At 44.7% G+C, this 12,088-nt stretch overlaps 1 protein-coding gene and 1 non-coding gene across 4 annotated transcripts; both read left to right on the plus strand.

Moving 5' to 3' along the window:
• The first annotated feature begins 1,114 nt into the window (after positions 1–1,114).
• LOC127332288 (RNA-binding KH domain-containing protein RCF3) lies at positions 1,115–6,550 on the plus strand. Of its 3 annotated transcripts, none has more exons than XM_051358552.1 (8): positions 1,115–1,268; positions 2,452–3,027; positions 3,765–4,187; positions 4,277–4,534; positions 4,620–4,886; positions 4,978–5,036; positions 5,221–5,293; positions 6,221–6,550. In XM_051358552.1, exons 2-7 carry the CDS (start codon positions 2,455–2,457, stop codon positions 5,267–5,269), a joined length of 1,629 nt encoding a protein of 542 aa, XP_051214512.1. In that variant the 5' UTR covers positions 1,115–1,268; positions 2,452–2,454; the 3' UTR covers positions 5,270–5,293; positions 6,221–6,550. The 3 variants fall into 3 exon arrangements, with proteins under 3 accessions (XP_051214512.1, XP_051214510.1, XP_051214511.1); XM_051358550.1 differs by lacking the exon at positions 6,221–6,550 and adding an exon at positions 5,390–5,778; XM_051358551.1 differs by lacking the exon at positions 6,221–6,550 and adding an exon at positions 5,395–5,778.
• Positions 6,551–8,079: 1,529 nt separating this feature from the next.
• TRNAI-AAU (transfer RNA isoleucine (anticodon AAU)) lies at positions 8,080–8,153 on the plus strand. The gene has a single exon. It is a non-coding gene; the product is annotated as a tRNA-Ile (tRNA).
• Positions 8,154–12,088: the final 3,935 nt, after the last annotated feature.

Genomic DNA, 12,088 nt, shown 5'->3' on the forward strand with positions numbered 1-12,088 from the left:
CTGTGTGTTGGAGGTGCTCCTTTCTGCTCCGGCGGCCGAAGTCCAAGGCGCCTCTACCTCGACTGATCTCCGTAATAAGGCTCTCGTCCCTCCCCTCGAGCTCGTCATGACGCCTCTTCTTCCGCTCCTGGCCGGCCTTGGTGGCGAGGGGGATCGGCCGGAGTCGTTGTTGTGGCCTCGATCTGGAGGTGAAGGGGGCTGAGTGCCTCTTGGTGCTCCAGCACGACACCTTTTGGCTTGTCGCCGGGGATCTCCCGCCAGATCCGTGGTGGATCTTGGACTGGAGCTTGCTGACGGCTAGGCCCTTCGATAAGGCGCCTAGGAGTCATCAGCTGAAGAAGAAGATTGCCTCCTTGCCTCTTTGACCGGCCATGGTGGCGGGGGAGGTTGGCATGGAGGCAGACTGTTGGGTATTTTTCCGACCTGACCGACCGTGGAGGCAAGGGGGTTTGTGGTGTTGAATAGTCCGTGCTTCTCCCTCTAGTTGCTGACGCTGTCCTCATTGCTGCTGGCTCTCTCTCTCTCTCGTTTTCTCAAACCCCATGGTGGTGGCTTGATCTCGGGATTTGATTGCTGGAGGTGATGTTCGAAGATGAGCTTCTCTCCAATGTTTCAATGGCGGATTTCTCCGTCTTCGCGTCGGACCCAATGACAGTCGCTCCACTGCTGCTTTGCTCTGGCTGACGGTGTTCTCCTATGCTTCGTCTCCAAGTGGCATGTTCCCCGGAGGCGCGGTCGCAGTCCGTCGTCGGAGCTCGACCTGGAGGAGGAGGAAGACAGAGGGCTTGATCGGGTTTTCAAGTTTGCTCTAGGGTCATGTTTGCTTTTTTCTAGACCCTTGTGTAATTCCTTGTATTTCTTAGGTTCTACTTGTACTTCAGTTTGTTCATAGCAGCTTTTTCGGTGGTTCCACCCGAATACCTTTCAAAAAAAAAGATAAGATCGTGTGGTATCCGTGTACGTTTACTCTGTCCATTCCGATTCCGTGAGGAGAAAATCAATCTTGTAGCTTTTTTTTTTTGCTTTGTTAATCACATCCCTGCCATATTTTTTTTTGTATCGGGCTGATAAGCCCAATTCCAATTAAATTTGCTAAAAGCCTTCCAGTACTTTATTTATTACCTAGGGTGGAAAGCGCTTAATAGCCCTAGCCAGACGCGTCGGACCCCGTGTTTCTTTTTGGCCAGCGCCTGGACCAGCAGGCGTGCGTCTTCTCCTCGTCGTCTCCGTTCGCCAGATCTGATACCTCCTCTCCGGCGGCCGTCGCGGTGAGCCCTCATCCGCTCCTCCTCCTCCTCCGTTCTTTCGTTTCCACCGCGTGACTGATCTGTTCACGTGCCCCCGGCTGCTGGCGCGGTGAGCTCCACCCGGAGATAACCCGTCAATATACGCGAGGTCTAATCCATCCAGTCTGTTGCGGACTTGTTTGCTGCCCGGTCGAGTAGTGTTGCTAGAAGCAGTTATCTTGCATAGAAATTCGTGTTCAACTGTAGTTAGGTCTGCCCCTAGTCTTGATGGGGAACTTCTTTGGTGCGGTTCCTTTAGATGCAGCTCCGCGAAGTGATGGTTGGAGCGGTTATTTGGGCCTTCGTTGCACAAGTCTGGCGCTCTTATAACAAGATTATGTCCTGTAGATGGAGAGTATATGCTTGTATGCGCCTGCCGGAATAGTTGTGTTTAGGTTTTTCTAGAAAGATGTTTCTTCAGTTGGTGTTTAGCTGTCCACAAAGAGGTTGACCTAATTGGTTAGGGAAGTGTGGATGGGCTAATAGCCCAGTGGCTAGAGCGCAGCGGTATCTCACGGCTGATCCGAGTTTGAATCCTGCGGACGGAATAAATTGCTCTGATTTGCTTTGCGGTTTCAGCTTGGTGTCTCACACCTTCCATCCTAGTTAAAATACCGCGGGGCTCCTTCCTTGTTGGTCTTGTAATTGGCTGGGGAAATTCTGGATTGAAGAGAATGGAATTCGTTATCTTATTTGCGGTAACGGATGTTTTTGTCTTCGGAGATGTTTTCTAAACGGCTGTCCTCTAGTCAGAAGCATGTAACTAGTTTCCGTATTCGATTTGGTAAGAATTTATAACTGCGAGTGTTTTCGCTATGTGCATTTATTAAGCGTTGGTGGCAATCCCCAATAGCCCTCAAATCTACCTTCTGGATTTTAACGGTTGCTCCATGTTTAGTGGTCTGAACATGGGCACACAGCAGATCTAGGTACAGGCAATGCATCTATTCCTGTTGGATGGTACCAGAGGGTCATAGTTGCTGCCTGGTAGTTGGATTTTGATGTAAAAAAGCTGTATGAAACATAAAAGCTTTCCCTCAATTATATTTGTACGACATGACATGCTATGCTATTATTGGCATTGCAGATTGGTATTTATGTTTGTATTTATTTGCGGTGGTATTCTATGTTGCTGAAATGCTGAATGTTCTACCTCTGCTTTTAGATCATGGTTGGGCCTGGGCACCGCAACATTCATGGAAAGCGGCACTCCGATTATGCTGAAAATGGGGGTGGCAAAAGAAGAAATCCTGGTGATGATACCTATGCTCCTGGTCCAGATGATACTGTCTATCGCTACCTCTGCGTGTCTAGGAAAATTGGGAGTATAATTGGGAGGGGTGGTGAAATTGCCAAGCAGTTGAGGAATGAAACTCAAGCTAAGATTAGGATTGGTGAGAGTGTCCCTGGCTGCGAAGAGCGAGTCATAACAATATTTAGCCCAAGCGGGGAGACTAATACCATCGAAGATACTGAAGATAAGGTTTGCCCTGCTCAAGATGCTCTCTTCAGGGTTCATGAGAAGCTGGCCACTGATGATGGTCCTGTGAACGAGGAAAATGAAGAAGGTTTAGGTCAAGTTACAGTTCGCTTGCTTGTGCCAACTGATCAGATTGGATGCATTATTGGAAAAGGTGGGCATATCATCCAGGGAATCCGCAGTGACACTGGTTCGAAAATACGTGTGCTTAGTAAAGAACATCTCCCCGCATGTGCTATTAGTGGTGATGAGCTTCTCCAGGTTTGTTGATAGTAACTTCTCCCACCTATTTCCTGCAATACATGTACACATATTACTATAGGCACATGGTGTTCCCTACCCTGTTCTTTATGTTACATGTGATATCTCTATCTCTCTGTAAATTTCTAAGTTAGTGCAATAAGCATGCAGTGCTACAGATTAAGAAAACACTTGCATTATGTTTAGGATGATTGTCTGTCGTACATGTCAAATCAGTCAATTCATAGTCATTGCCATGTCAAAACTTTGTACCAAATCTGACATGTAGTGTAAGTGGATGGACTGCCTTCTCCAGTTTTATATCTTTATAGGAGAGTTTATATCTAAGTACACAGGATATCTCTATCTGTAGTTTACCAAATTTTTACTAAAAATAAATCTTCACTTGTTTATGTGCAGTTGGCATTTCTTGTGCTTCTATCTGTAAATTATTAACTTACTATAACCATGCAATGTGTTTAGGAAGGTTGTTTGTCGTTAATGCCAAATCAGGTAATCTATAACTATTGCCACGTCAAAATTTTGTGCCAAAATCTAACATGTAGTGTAGGTGGACGGTCTGCCTTCTCCAATTTGTATCTTTATAGTAGTAAATCTAAGTTAAATATGGAAATTGAGTGTCCGCTAAATCAACGGAAAAGTTTTCTTAGTGTTTAGTTTAATATTATACTGGATTGTTTTGTACTGTCAACTGTGAATCATAAATATTAATCATGTTTTCATCATTTCAAAACTAGATATCTGGGGATACAATGGTAGTCAGAAAAGCTCTTCTCCAAGTCTCATCTCGCCTCCATGACAACCCATCTAGGTCACAACAGCATATTGCATCCAGCTTGACCCAGCCCTTTCCAGTGGGCTCCCGCCTTGGTAGTTCCTCTAATGCACCGGTTGTTGGGATTACTTCTATGGTTAGTCCTTATGGAGGATACAAAGGCGATATGGTGGGAGATTGGCCTTCTATATACCAACCACGGAGGGAGGAGAGCTCTGCAAAAGAGTTCAGCTTGCGTTTGCTTTGTGCCCCAGCAAATGTTGGAGGTGTAATTGGAAAAGGAGGTGGAATTATCAAACAGCTTAGGCAGGAGTCCGGAGCTTCTATCCAAGTCAATAGTTCAGGTGCTGAAGATGACTGCATCATTACAGTTTCGGCAAAAGAGGTATGTTATTTCTCCTGTGCTGAGCCATAACTCTCATGTTCATATTTAGTTATAGGTCCTGATTAATTCTGATTTTCGTTGTTATGCAGTTCTTTGAAGATCCTGTCTCTCCAACAATTGATGCTGCAGTTCGCTTACAGCCAAAATGCAGTGAGAAAACTGATGCAGAATCAGGGGAGCCATCATACACAACACGTTTGTTGGTGTCGACATCACGGATAGGGTGCCTGATCGGCAAAGGTGGTTCAATCATTACAGAGATACGAAGATCATCAAGCGCAAACATACGTATCTTTTCAAAGGAGAATGTTCCAAAAGTAGCATCTGAAGATGAAGAGATGGTCCAGGTAACAATTTGACTTCTGATCTTCATCTTCACGACTACTTGTTGCTACAGCAAATATTCACTGTTGCAATTGTCTTGTATTTCAGATAAGTGGTGACCTTGATGTCGCAAGACATGCTCTTGTGCAAATAACTACAAGGCTGAAAGCCAACTTCTTTGAAAGAGAGGGTGCTTTATCAGGTTTTCCACCTGTGATCCCGTATCATCCTTTGCCTGCTAGTGTTTCTGATGAGCCTAGGTATTTAGGCAGAGACAATAGGCCTGTCGGGCATGACTATCTATATTCTAGTGGGTATCATGCATCAGACGATATGCCTCCTCTTGACCGTTACGCAAATTATGGAAGCTCCCAGGTATAGCTTGCCTTTTATTTATATTAATTGCAAATCCTGCAAGAAGGTTGTCAGGTTTCATATCTGATAATATAATCGAACCCTTCTATAGGTTTCTGGAGGCGGCTATGGTGCTTACAGTGGATACAGTGGCCGTTCTGGCAGCAGCGGGTAAGGATGACAATGTTTGTTGAAGTCACCATTATGTTGCTCTACACTAGGTCTAGAATCGGTTTGTGCAAGCTTTAGTGAATGCAAAGTCTACTTAATGCTTCATTGATATTTGTTAGTATGTTTATCCTTTATTTCATATATAACTTGCTCACATGGCATTATTTGCAATGTTTTTAATTAGGTTATCTGGTTCTACCTATCTTTCATCTGGAAAGCGCTATGGTTATTGAAGTGCAGGTTGTCGAATACAACAGGTATGGTTCCTTGTCCATGTTTTGACATGTGTCTAGTGATTGGATGATCAATACTTGCTTCTAACAACATCTCCCTTTGAAACACATTTAACCCAGCTCAGCTCTCTTCTGATGAACCAGTCCGCTTCACCTTTCCCCCCTGCCCAATCCCCTAATGAAAACAGCCAAGACAAATGAAGTTTGGAGCCTTCTTATTGGAGCCCCTACCCAAACCAGATGACATAGAGTATGGCCCAACCTGGAAGTTTGCTTAAGAGGACCTGTCTGGATGCCATAATCCATCTTATCTTCCCAGTAGAATACTTTTGTATTTTCCTATGGGCTTGTGTGAGGCCCTGCCGCAAATGTTCTGAACCTATGTATTGAAAGTCACATATGAGACTGTATTTCTTGTCTGTCTTGAAACCTGCTTAGTAGTTTGTGTGAGAGACTTCTCCTATTTGCCATCCAAAAATCAGAAGATGCTACTGGCCCTTGCTTGAAAAGTGTGTTTTCCTTCATCACTGATACATATTGTCTTTCTTAGAAGTAGTAGTTCACAGTATCCCAAGACTTGTGTCGAATAGTGATCAGGCGATACCACCCACAACTTGGAATCCTGAATATTCTCAACGAGCTCAATTTTTTTACTATAAAATATAATTTACCTAGCATATAACTATGCTCTGAAGTATCAGCTTTAGCTTGTATCACTTATTAGATGATTAGCTGTCAACTGGCTTAACAGGCCATAGATAGCACACATGATCATAATGTGCCCTTTGACATGCATGCAAGCTGATGCTTAGTCGAGTATTGGCAAGTTGCAAATTTGTGATTATGCATTATCATGTTGGGTATATTGTGCTGGATTTTGTCTGAGGCCTCTGTGTTCTAAGTTTTTAGTTTCTTCGTGTTTGGAGTCTTCTCTTTATTCTTGTTAACCAGGAAGGTGCAGGAGCATACACAATACCTGGAGCTACAGACCGTTGCAGACCTACTTTGCAGCGTTTAAGATATTTCTAGTATCTTTCTTCGAAATAGGCATTAGCGGGCAACTGTTGCACCGCGACTCTGATGTTTGTACTGCACCGTGCCTCAGATGTTTGTACTGCTCTTAGTTGTGCATAGAATTAGTTGTATTCAACTTGATCGCTTGGGCAAACGGTGAAGCTGAACATTCTTTATTTTTGTTCTATTTTATCACTCGGGGAAGCTGAACATTCTTTTGTAATGGAGCACACTATGTTGATGTTAATTTTGGCGATCGTTTTGTTATTGGGATTTAGCTATTTCGGTCATGTCTTGGTATAAGCGATGCAAAGTAAATCTTGCAACGAAAACACGATCCAACTGTGGTTGACAAGTTGGCCATGGCCCGTCTTAGCCATTGGTGATATTTCCGAAGTTGATAATCTTTACATGGTATGAAAACATCGGACTCTCGTTATTTGTTTTGTTTCTTCAGACTACAACAACTCAAGCTGATCCAGTTAAAACCTTTAAATAATCGTTGTTTTCAGAACCTTTAAATAGCTGCTATCAGAAGCTTTAAATAACAGCTATTTTCAAAATCTTCAAATAACCGACATAGTACGTTTTTGGACCGAAAAAAATGTACATTTCGTATCTGTAAACTAGGTTGACCCAAAAATGTACATTGCGGATCTGTAATCTAGGTAGACCCGTATTTTATAAAGGTGGGCTTTAAAACGAGCCTCCGATATGTATCTCCAGTTCCGGAGGCAAATATTTCTGGTAAAAATTAAAATACTGGTTTATCGAAAAATTAAAATACTGGTTCGTTGGTGGGAGTGAACTTCCAGCTCCAGAGATCCCCATCCTGGCTGCCACGGGCCGAGGTTGATTTCGGCAATCCCTATCATCCTGTGCGGAGAGAATCCCTTTGTTGCCGCCACGGAGTGAATTCTAGCTATTTTTGACAAAATTATGGTAAAATTCGAGCTAACTTCAAGCTCCTTGAGGGGAGCACCACCATTATTGACTCGAGCTTGTTGCTCGGGACTGCCGGAGGCATGGCGAGAGCGGAGCAGGGCCGCGAGAGGCCGACCGCCGACCTGCTCATCGCAGCCTCACGTGTGCAGTCGACCTAGCCATGCAACCTCGTGCTGGGACCATGCAGGTGACACGGATGGGGCCATGGGGGTGGCGCGAAGACGAAGCAGGGGTGACGCAAGGGTTGAGGATGGACGATAGCTGGTCGGAGGCGAGGCTGCTCTGTAGGCTACGGTTGGAAAAGAAGAGCAAAGGGGAAAACGAGGAAAGAAGATGTACCGATTTTACGGGATCTATTCTACCGGAGAGGTTGTCTGGTTGTCTCTGATACGCTAAAAACATTTGAAGCTAAACCATAAACCGCTTTTACAGTAAACGTTTTTTTATGGAATATGCTAGAGATATTCTTATCATGTGATATTTGCATTGAGCACCAAGCACCATCGAGTTGGCACCCACACTCGTTAGATGTAATGGGACTAACATAGAAACATTATATACTTTCACAGCATGGATTTTTAGCAAATGCATAAGAAGAGCATGGTGAAAACAACATTTGCAAAGGTGTTTTGGTTTGTAAATTTTGTGCCAATGTTTTTTTTTTGTATTGGTGGTTTGATACATTAGAATTGAGGTGAGAACAAAGATGCTGACATAAGGAGTGCACCACCCAATCTCATGCTTAGCGTTACACGTTTGATAATTCTCAACTTCACCTTATCTCCTTTTCCTAGGTTTGAGTTTACGCACTAATTGGATATATATGGTCCAATATATTTTACTACAGCAAAGGCCTATTAGCTCAGCTGGTTAGAGCGTCGTGCTAATAACGCGAAGGTCGCAGGTTCGAGACCTGCATGGGCCAATAATTTTTTAATTCGTGTCCCACATTTTTTATTTTCTTCCCAAACTTCCCCAGTGCCCGTTCTTTGTTTGCCTGAAATGTAGGTGCTCTTTCCTCGTTCCTTGTTTGCCTGAAATGTAGGTACTGTTTCTCTGTTATTTTCGAAAAGCTAGCTGTCGTAGTTGTTTACACTCATTTCTGAATTTTATTTTAGATCTATAAAAATATGGAGTGAAAAGGAGATAAAAATGGTGAGCAGTACTATTTAACGAAATGATGGGTCCCTCCTCCCAGCCGCCCCCTCCCTCCTCCTGGGTCACCAGTGTGCGGGCGGCTCCGGAGGGCACCATCCTCAACACAAGACCTCCCTCCCGCGACTTCCTTGGCTGCTGCTAGCGCCGGTGGTGGTGGCGGCACCCGTCCGCCAAAGGCGGAGGACTAGGAGGCGCATCGCGTTGATCCTCTTCGCGCGGAGGTGAAGCTCCGGTGGGTGCGCGGTGGTGGCGCTCTCAGCGACGAAGGCATGTGATGGGTTGGCGATGGCCCTTTTTTACCTCTCACCATTTTCTTGTAATACTCTCTAGTGCCTCCCAAGCAAAAAAAAAAAAAAGAAACTAGATGTAAATGAACCACAATTAGCCAAAGCAGGACCACGGGCTAAAGAACCACCACTGACCAAAGCACCACCAAACTCTTGCCTTCTCCGTTGCATGATGTCAATTCTTTTCAACTCTCAAAACTCTACGCTTCCATCTCAGTCGGATCTCGTCGCCCATGATGTCGACCCTCACCTTGTTCGTCTTGAGAGGATTTTCACTCCTCGTAGGCGGCCTTGCATTTCTCATCTTCTTGGATTTCATGCCACTTTGCCTCTTATGTTATTGCTTCTTCTTGCCATCACCATTTTGGCGTCCAATTGTTTAGCCATAAATGTTTTCATTGACTTCATCAACTCATAATTTCTCTCTAAATCTTGGGGCTTAGACTTTAATTTTCAACTTATCCTTCTCCATCTTCCTTCCATCCGATTTTTGATCCCCCAATCTCCACTTCTCACTATGTTTAAGCAGTTTCCAACAATGTTGGATCACAAATGGTTTTCCTTTGGATGCTGACATTTGCTTTACCTTTCAAGTGCAATGCCATCATACATTCAAAAGTTGAAAGTGTGAGCACATTCATAGTAAACAACATCACAAATATTCGAGACATATTGACATAAACACTAAATTTATGTAGTCACCAATAATGCCACCACTTGGAGGTGCATTCCTCGCTTAATCCAAACAACCACCCGAAGGACTACAACATTGCTTGATCACATCATGATGGCATTGTAGTGATCTCAATGTGCGGCTTGATTAGGTCACCAGACTAAACTTGTCCTCGATTCGTGGCCAATATTTGTTGCCGGCAACCGCATCGAGTTACACACCATCTCATTCCCTCGCTAAAGCAATGTATTCAATCTATGTGCAGTTTCACTTCTCTTGCTCTTCCACTCGGCTGCGAAGCATCAAACACCTCCTCAATCTCTTCCACTACATTCTCACCAACATCCTTTTGCTTCCATGATTACATAAAATTAGTCAAGTGGGGTACAAAAAATTTCATCCAACACAAGTTCACATACAATGTAGTTATTGGATGAAAATTGAAGCTACACAATTGAAAAACCAAAGGAAGTAAGAATATGATCCAATTCGACACACATTCAGAGAAAGAGCAAAGTTTTACCTCTTTGATGTTTCCTTGAACACATTGTGGGCACCGATGTTGTCAGGCATCCTTGTCGATGTAGGTAGTGGACGAAACGTAGGTCCTTGAGCCATTGCCACCTTCTTCAACTTCTTCGGGCTAGTAGATAACGATTTCGATCGGGCTTGTCCTTGAGACAACACCGCTATAGTCGAGAGGGATCCCGGAGGACACGACGACAAGGCAACCGGCTCCTTGGAGGGGGAGGTTTTCCTCCATTTCCGCTTCACTGTGACGGTGTAAGGATTGGGTGGCACGACGAGCCTCTGGTCGCGGGAGGCGCGAAATCTCGGGGAGGCTATGATTGGGGTAGCGCGTGAGCGGGAAAGTTGGGGTTGGAAAGTCCCTCCCACAATGAGAGGTAATGGATCCTACTGATGGGATTCGTAGCATAGAAAACAAAAAATTTCCTACTGCAAGAACGAATAACAAGCCAAGATCCAATCTAGTAGATGGTAGCAACGAGAAGATCATGAGACTAACCCTCGAAGATTTCCAAAGCCTACGAGATTACATCTCGTTGTTGATGTAGTCGATCACTTGCCGCTTTCAAAAGCGCGTAGAAGATCTTGACGGAACCACGGTCGGGCAGCACCTCCGTACTCGGTCACACGTTCGGTGTTGATGACGACGTCCTTCTCCCCGTTCCAGCGGGCAGCGGATGTAGTAGAACCTCCTCGGAATCCCGACAACACGACGGCGTGGTGTCGGTGGTGGTGCAGATCTCCGGCAGGGCTTCGCCTAAGCGCTGCGGGAGTAGCGAGAGGAGGAGGAAGGGTAGGGTTTGGGGAGAGGGGGCTCTCTTGGACGCCGGCCTTGGTGCCCATGGGTGGTGCGGCTGGTTTGGTGGCCGGCCCCTCCCTCTCCTCCTCATTATATATGTGGAATCCCTAGGGTTTGCCCAATGGTTCGAATAAGACCCGAATTCAAATCTTTCCATATGAGCGAAACCTAGCGGGACAGTGACTCCTCCCTTTCCTTCTCCCTTGGCCGGCCAGGGTGGTGGAGTCCACCATGGACTCCACCTTCCCCCTAGGTTGGCTGGTTAGGGTTGGTGGAGTCCAACCGGGACTCCACCTTCCATGGTGATTTCCTCCGGAAGGTTCTAGAACATTCTAGCGACTTCCATAAATGCATCGAATCATTTCCAAACTTGGAAAGTGACTTCCTATATGTGAATCTTATTCTCCGGACCATTCCGGACCTCCTCGTGATGTCCTGCATCCCATCCGAGACTCCGAACAACATTCGAACTCCATTCCATATTCCATATCTACTTAAAACAACATCAAACCTTAAGTGTGTCACCCTACGGTTCGTGAACTATGTAGACATGGTCGAGACTCCTCTCCGACCAATAACCAATAGCGGGATCTGGAGATCCATAATGGCTCCCACACATTCAACGATAACTTAGTGATCGATTGAACCATTTACATATGATACGGATTCCCTTTGTCACGCGATACTTTACTTGTCCGAGGTTCGATCATCGGTATCTCCATATCTAGTTCAACCTCATTACCGACAAGTATTCTTTACTCGTACCGTGGTATGTCATATCTTGTGACCTAGTCACATGCTTGCAAGCTAATCAGATGACATTCCACCGAGAGGGCCCAAAGTATATCTATCCGTCATCGGGATGGATAAATCCCACTCTTGATCCATATGACTCAACTCACACTTTCCAAATATTTAATCCCATCTTTATAACCACCCATTTACGCAATGACGTTTGATGTAATCAAAGCATCCTTCCAGTGTAAGTGATTTACATGATCTCATGGTCGAAGGACTAGGTAACCATGTATCGAAATCTTATAGCAAATTGAACTTAATGAGGTGATCTTATGCTACACTTTTATGGGTGTGTGTCCATTATATCATTCATCCAATGGCATAACCTTGTTATTAATAACATCCAATGTTCATGATCACGAAACCATGATCATCTATTAATCAACAAGCTAGTTTTACAAGAGGGTTATGATACGTCCAAAACGTATCTACTTTCCCGAACACTTTTGCTATTGTTTTGCCTCTAATTTGTGTATTTTGGATACAACTAACACGGACTAACGCTGTTTTCAGCAGAACTGTTCTGGTGTCTCGTTTTTGTGCAGAAATCCAACTTTCGGGAAAATCCTCGGAATTTATGCAGAAGGCCCTATTTTCCCAGAATACTGACGGAGCCA

The sequence above is a fragment of the Lolium perenne genome, chromosome 4 (genome assembly GCF_019359855.2).
Source record: "Lolium perenne isolate Kyuss_39 chromosome 4, Kyuss_2.0, whole genome shotgun sequence".
NCBI lineage: Eukaryota > Viridiplantae > Streptophyta > Magnoliopsida > Poales > Poaceae > Lolium > Lolium perenne.

Excerpts from the sequence above, each read along its gene's own strand:
- LOC127332288 (XM_051358552.1), top strand. The coding sequence starts at position 2,455 with ATGGTTGGGCCTGGGCACCGCAACATTCATGGAAAGCGGCACTCCGAT. Across the intron at positions 4,188-4,276 it reads TTACAGTTTCGGCAAAAGAG|TTCTTTGAAGATCCTGTCTC; the intron begins GTATGTTATTTC and ends GTTGTTATGCAG. Across the intron at positions 4,535-4,619 it reads AAGATGAAGAGATGGTCCAG|ATAAGTGGTGACCTTGATGT; the intron begins GTAACAATTTGA and ends CTTGTATTTCAG.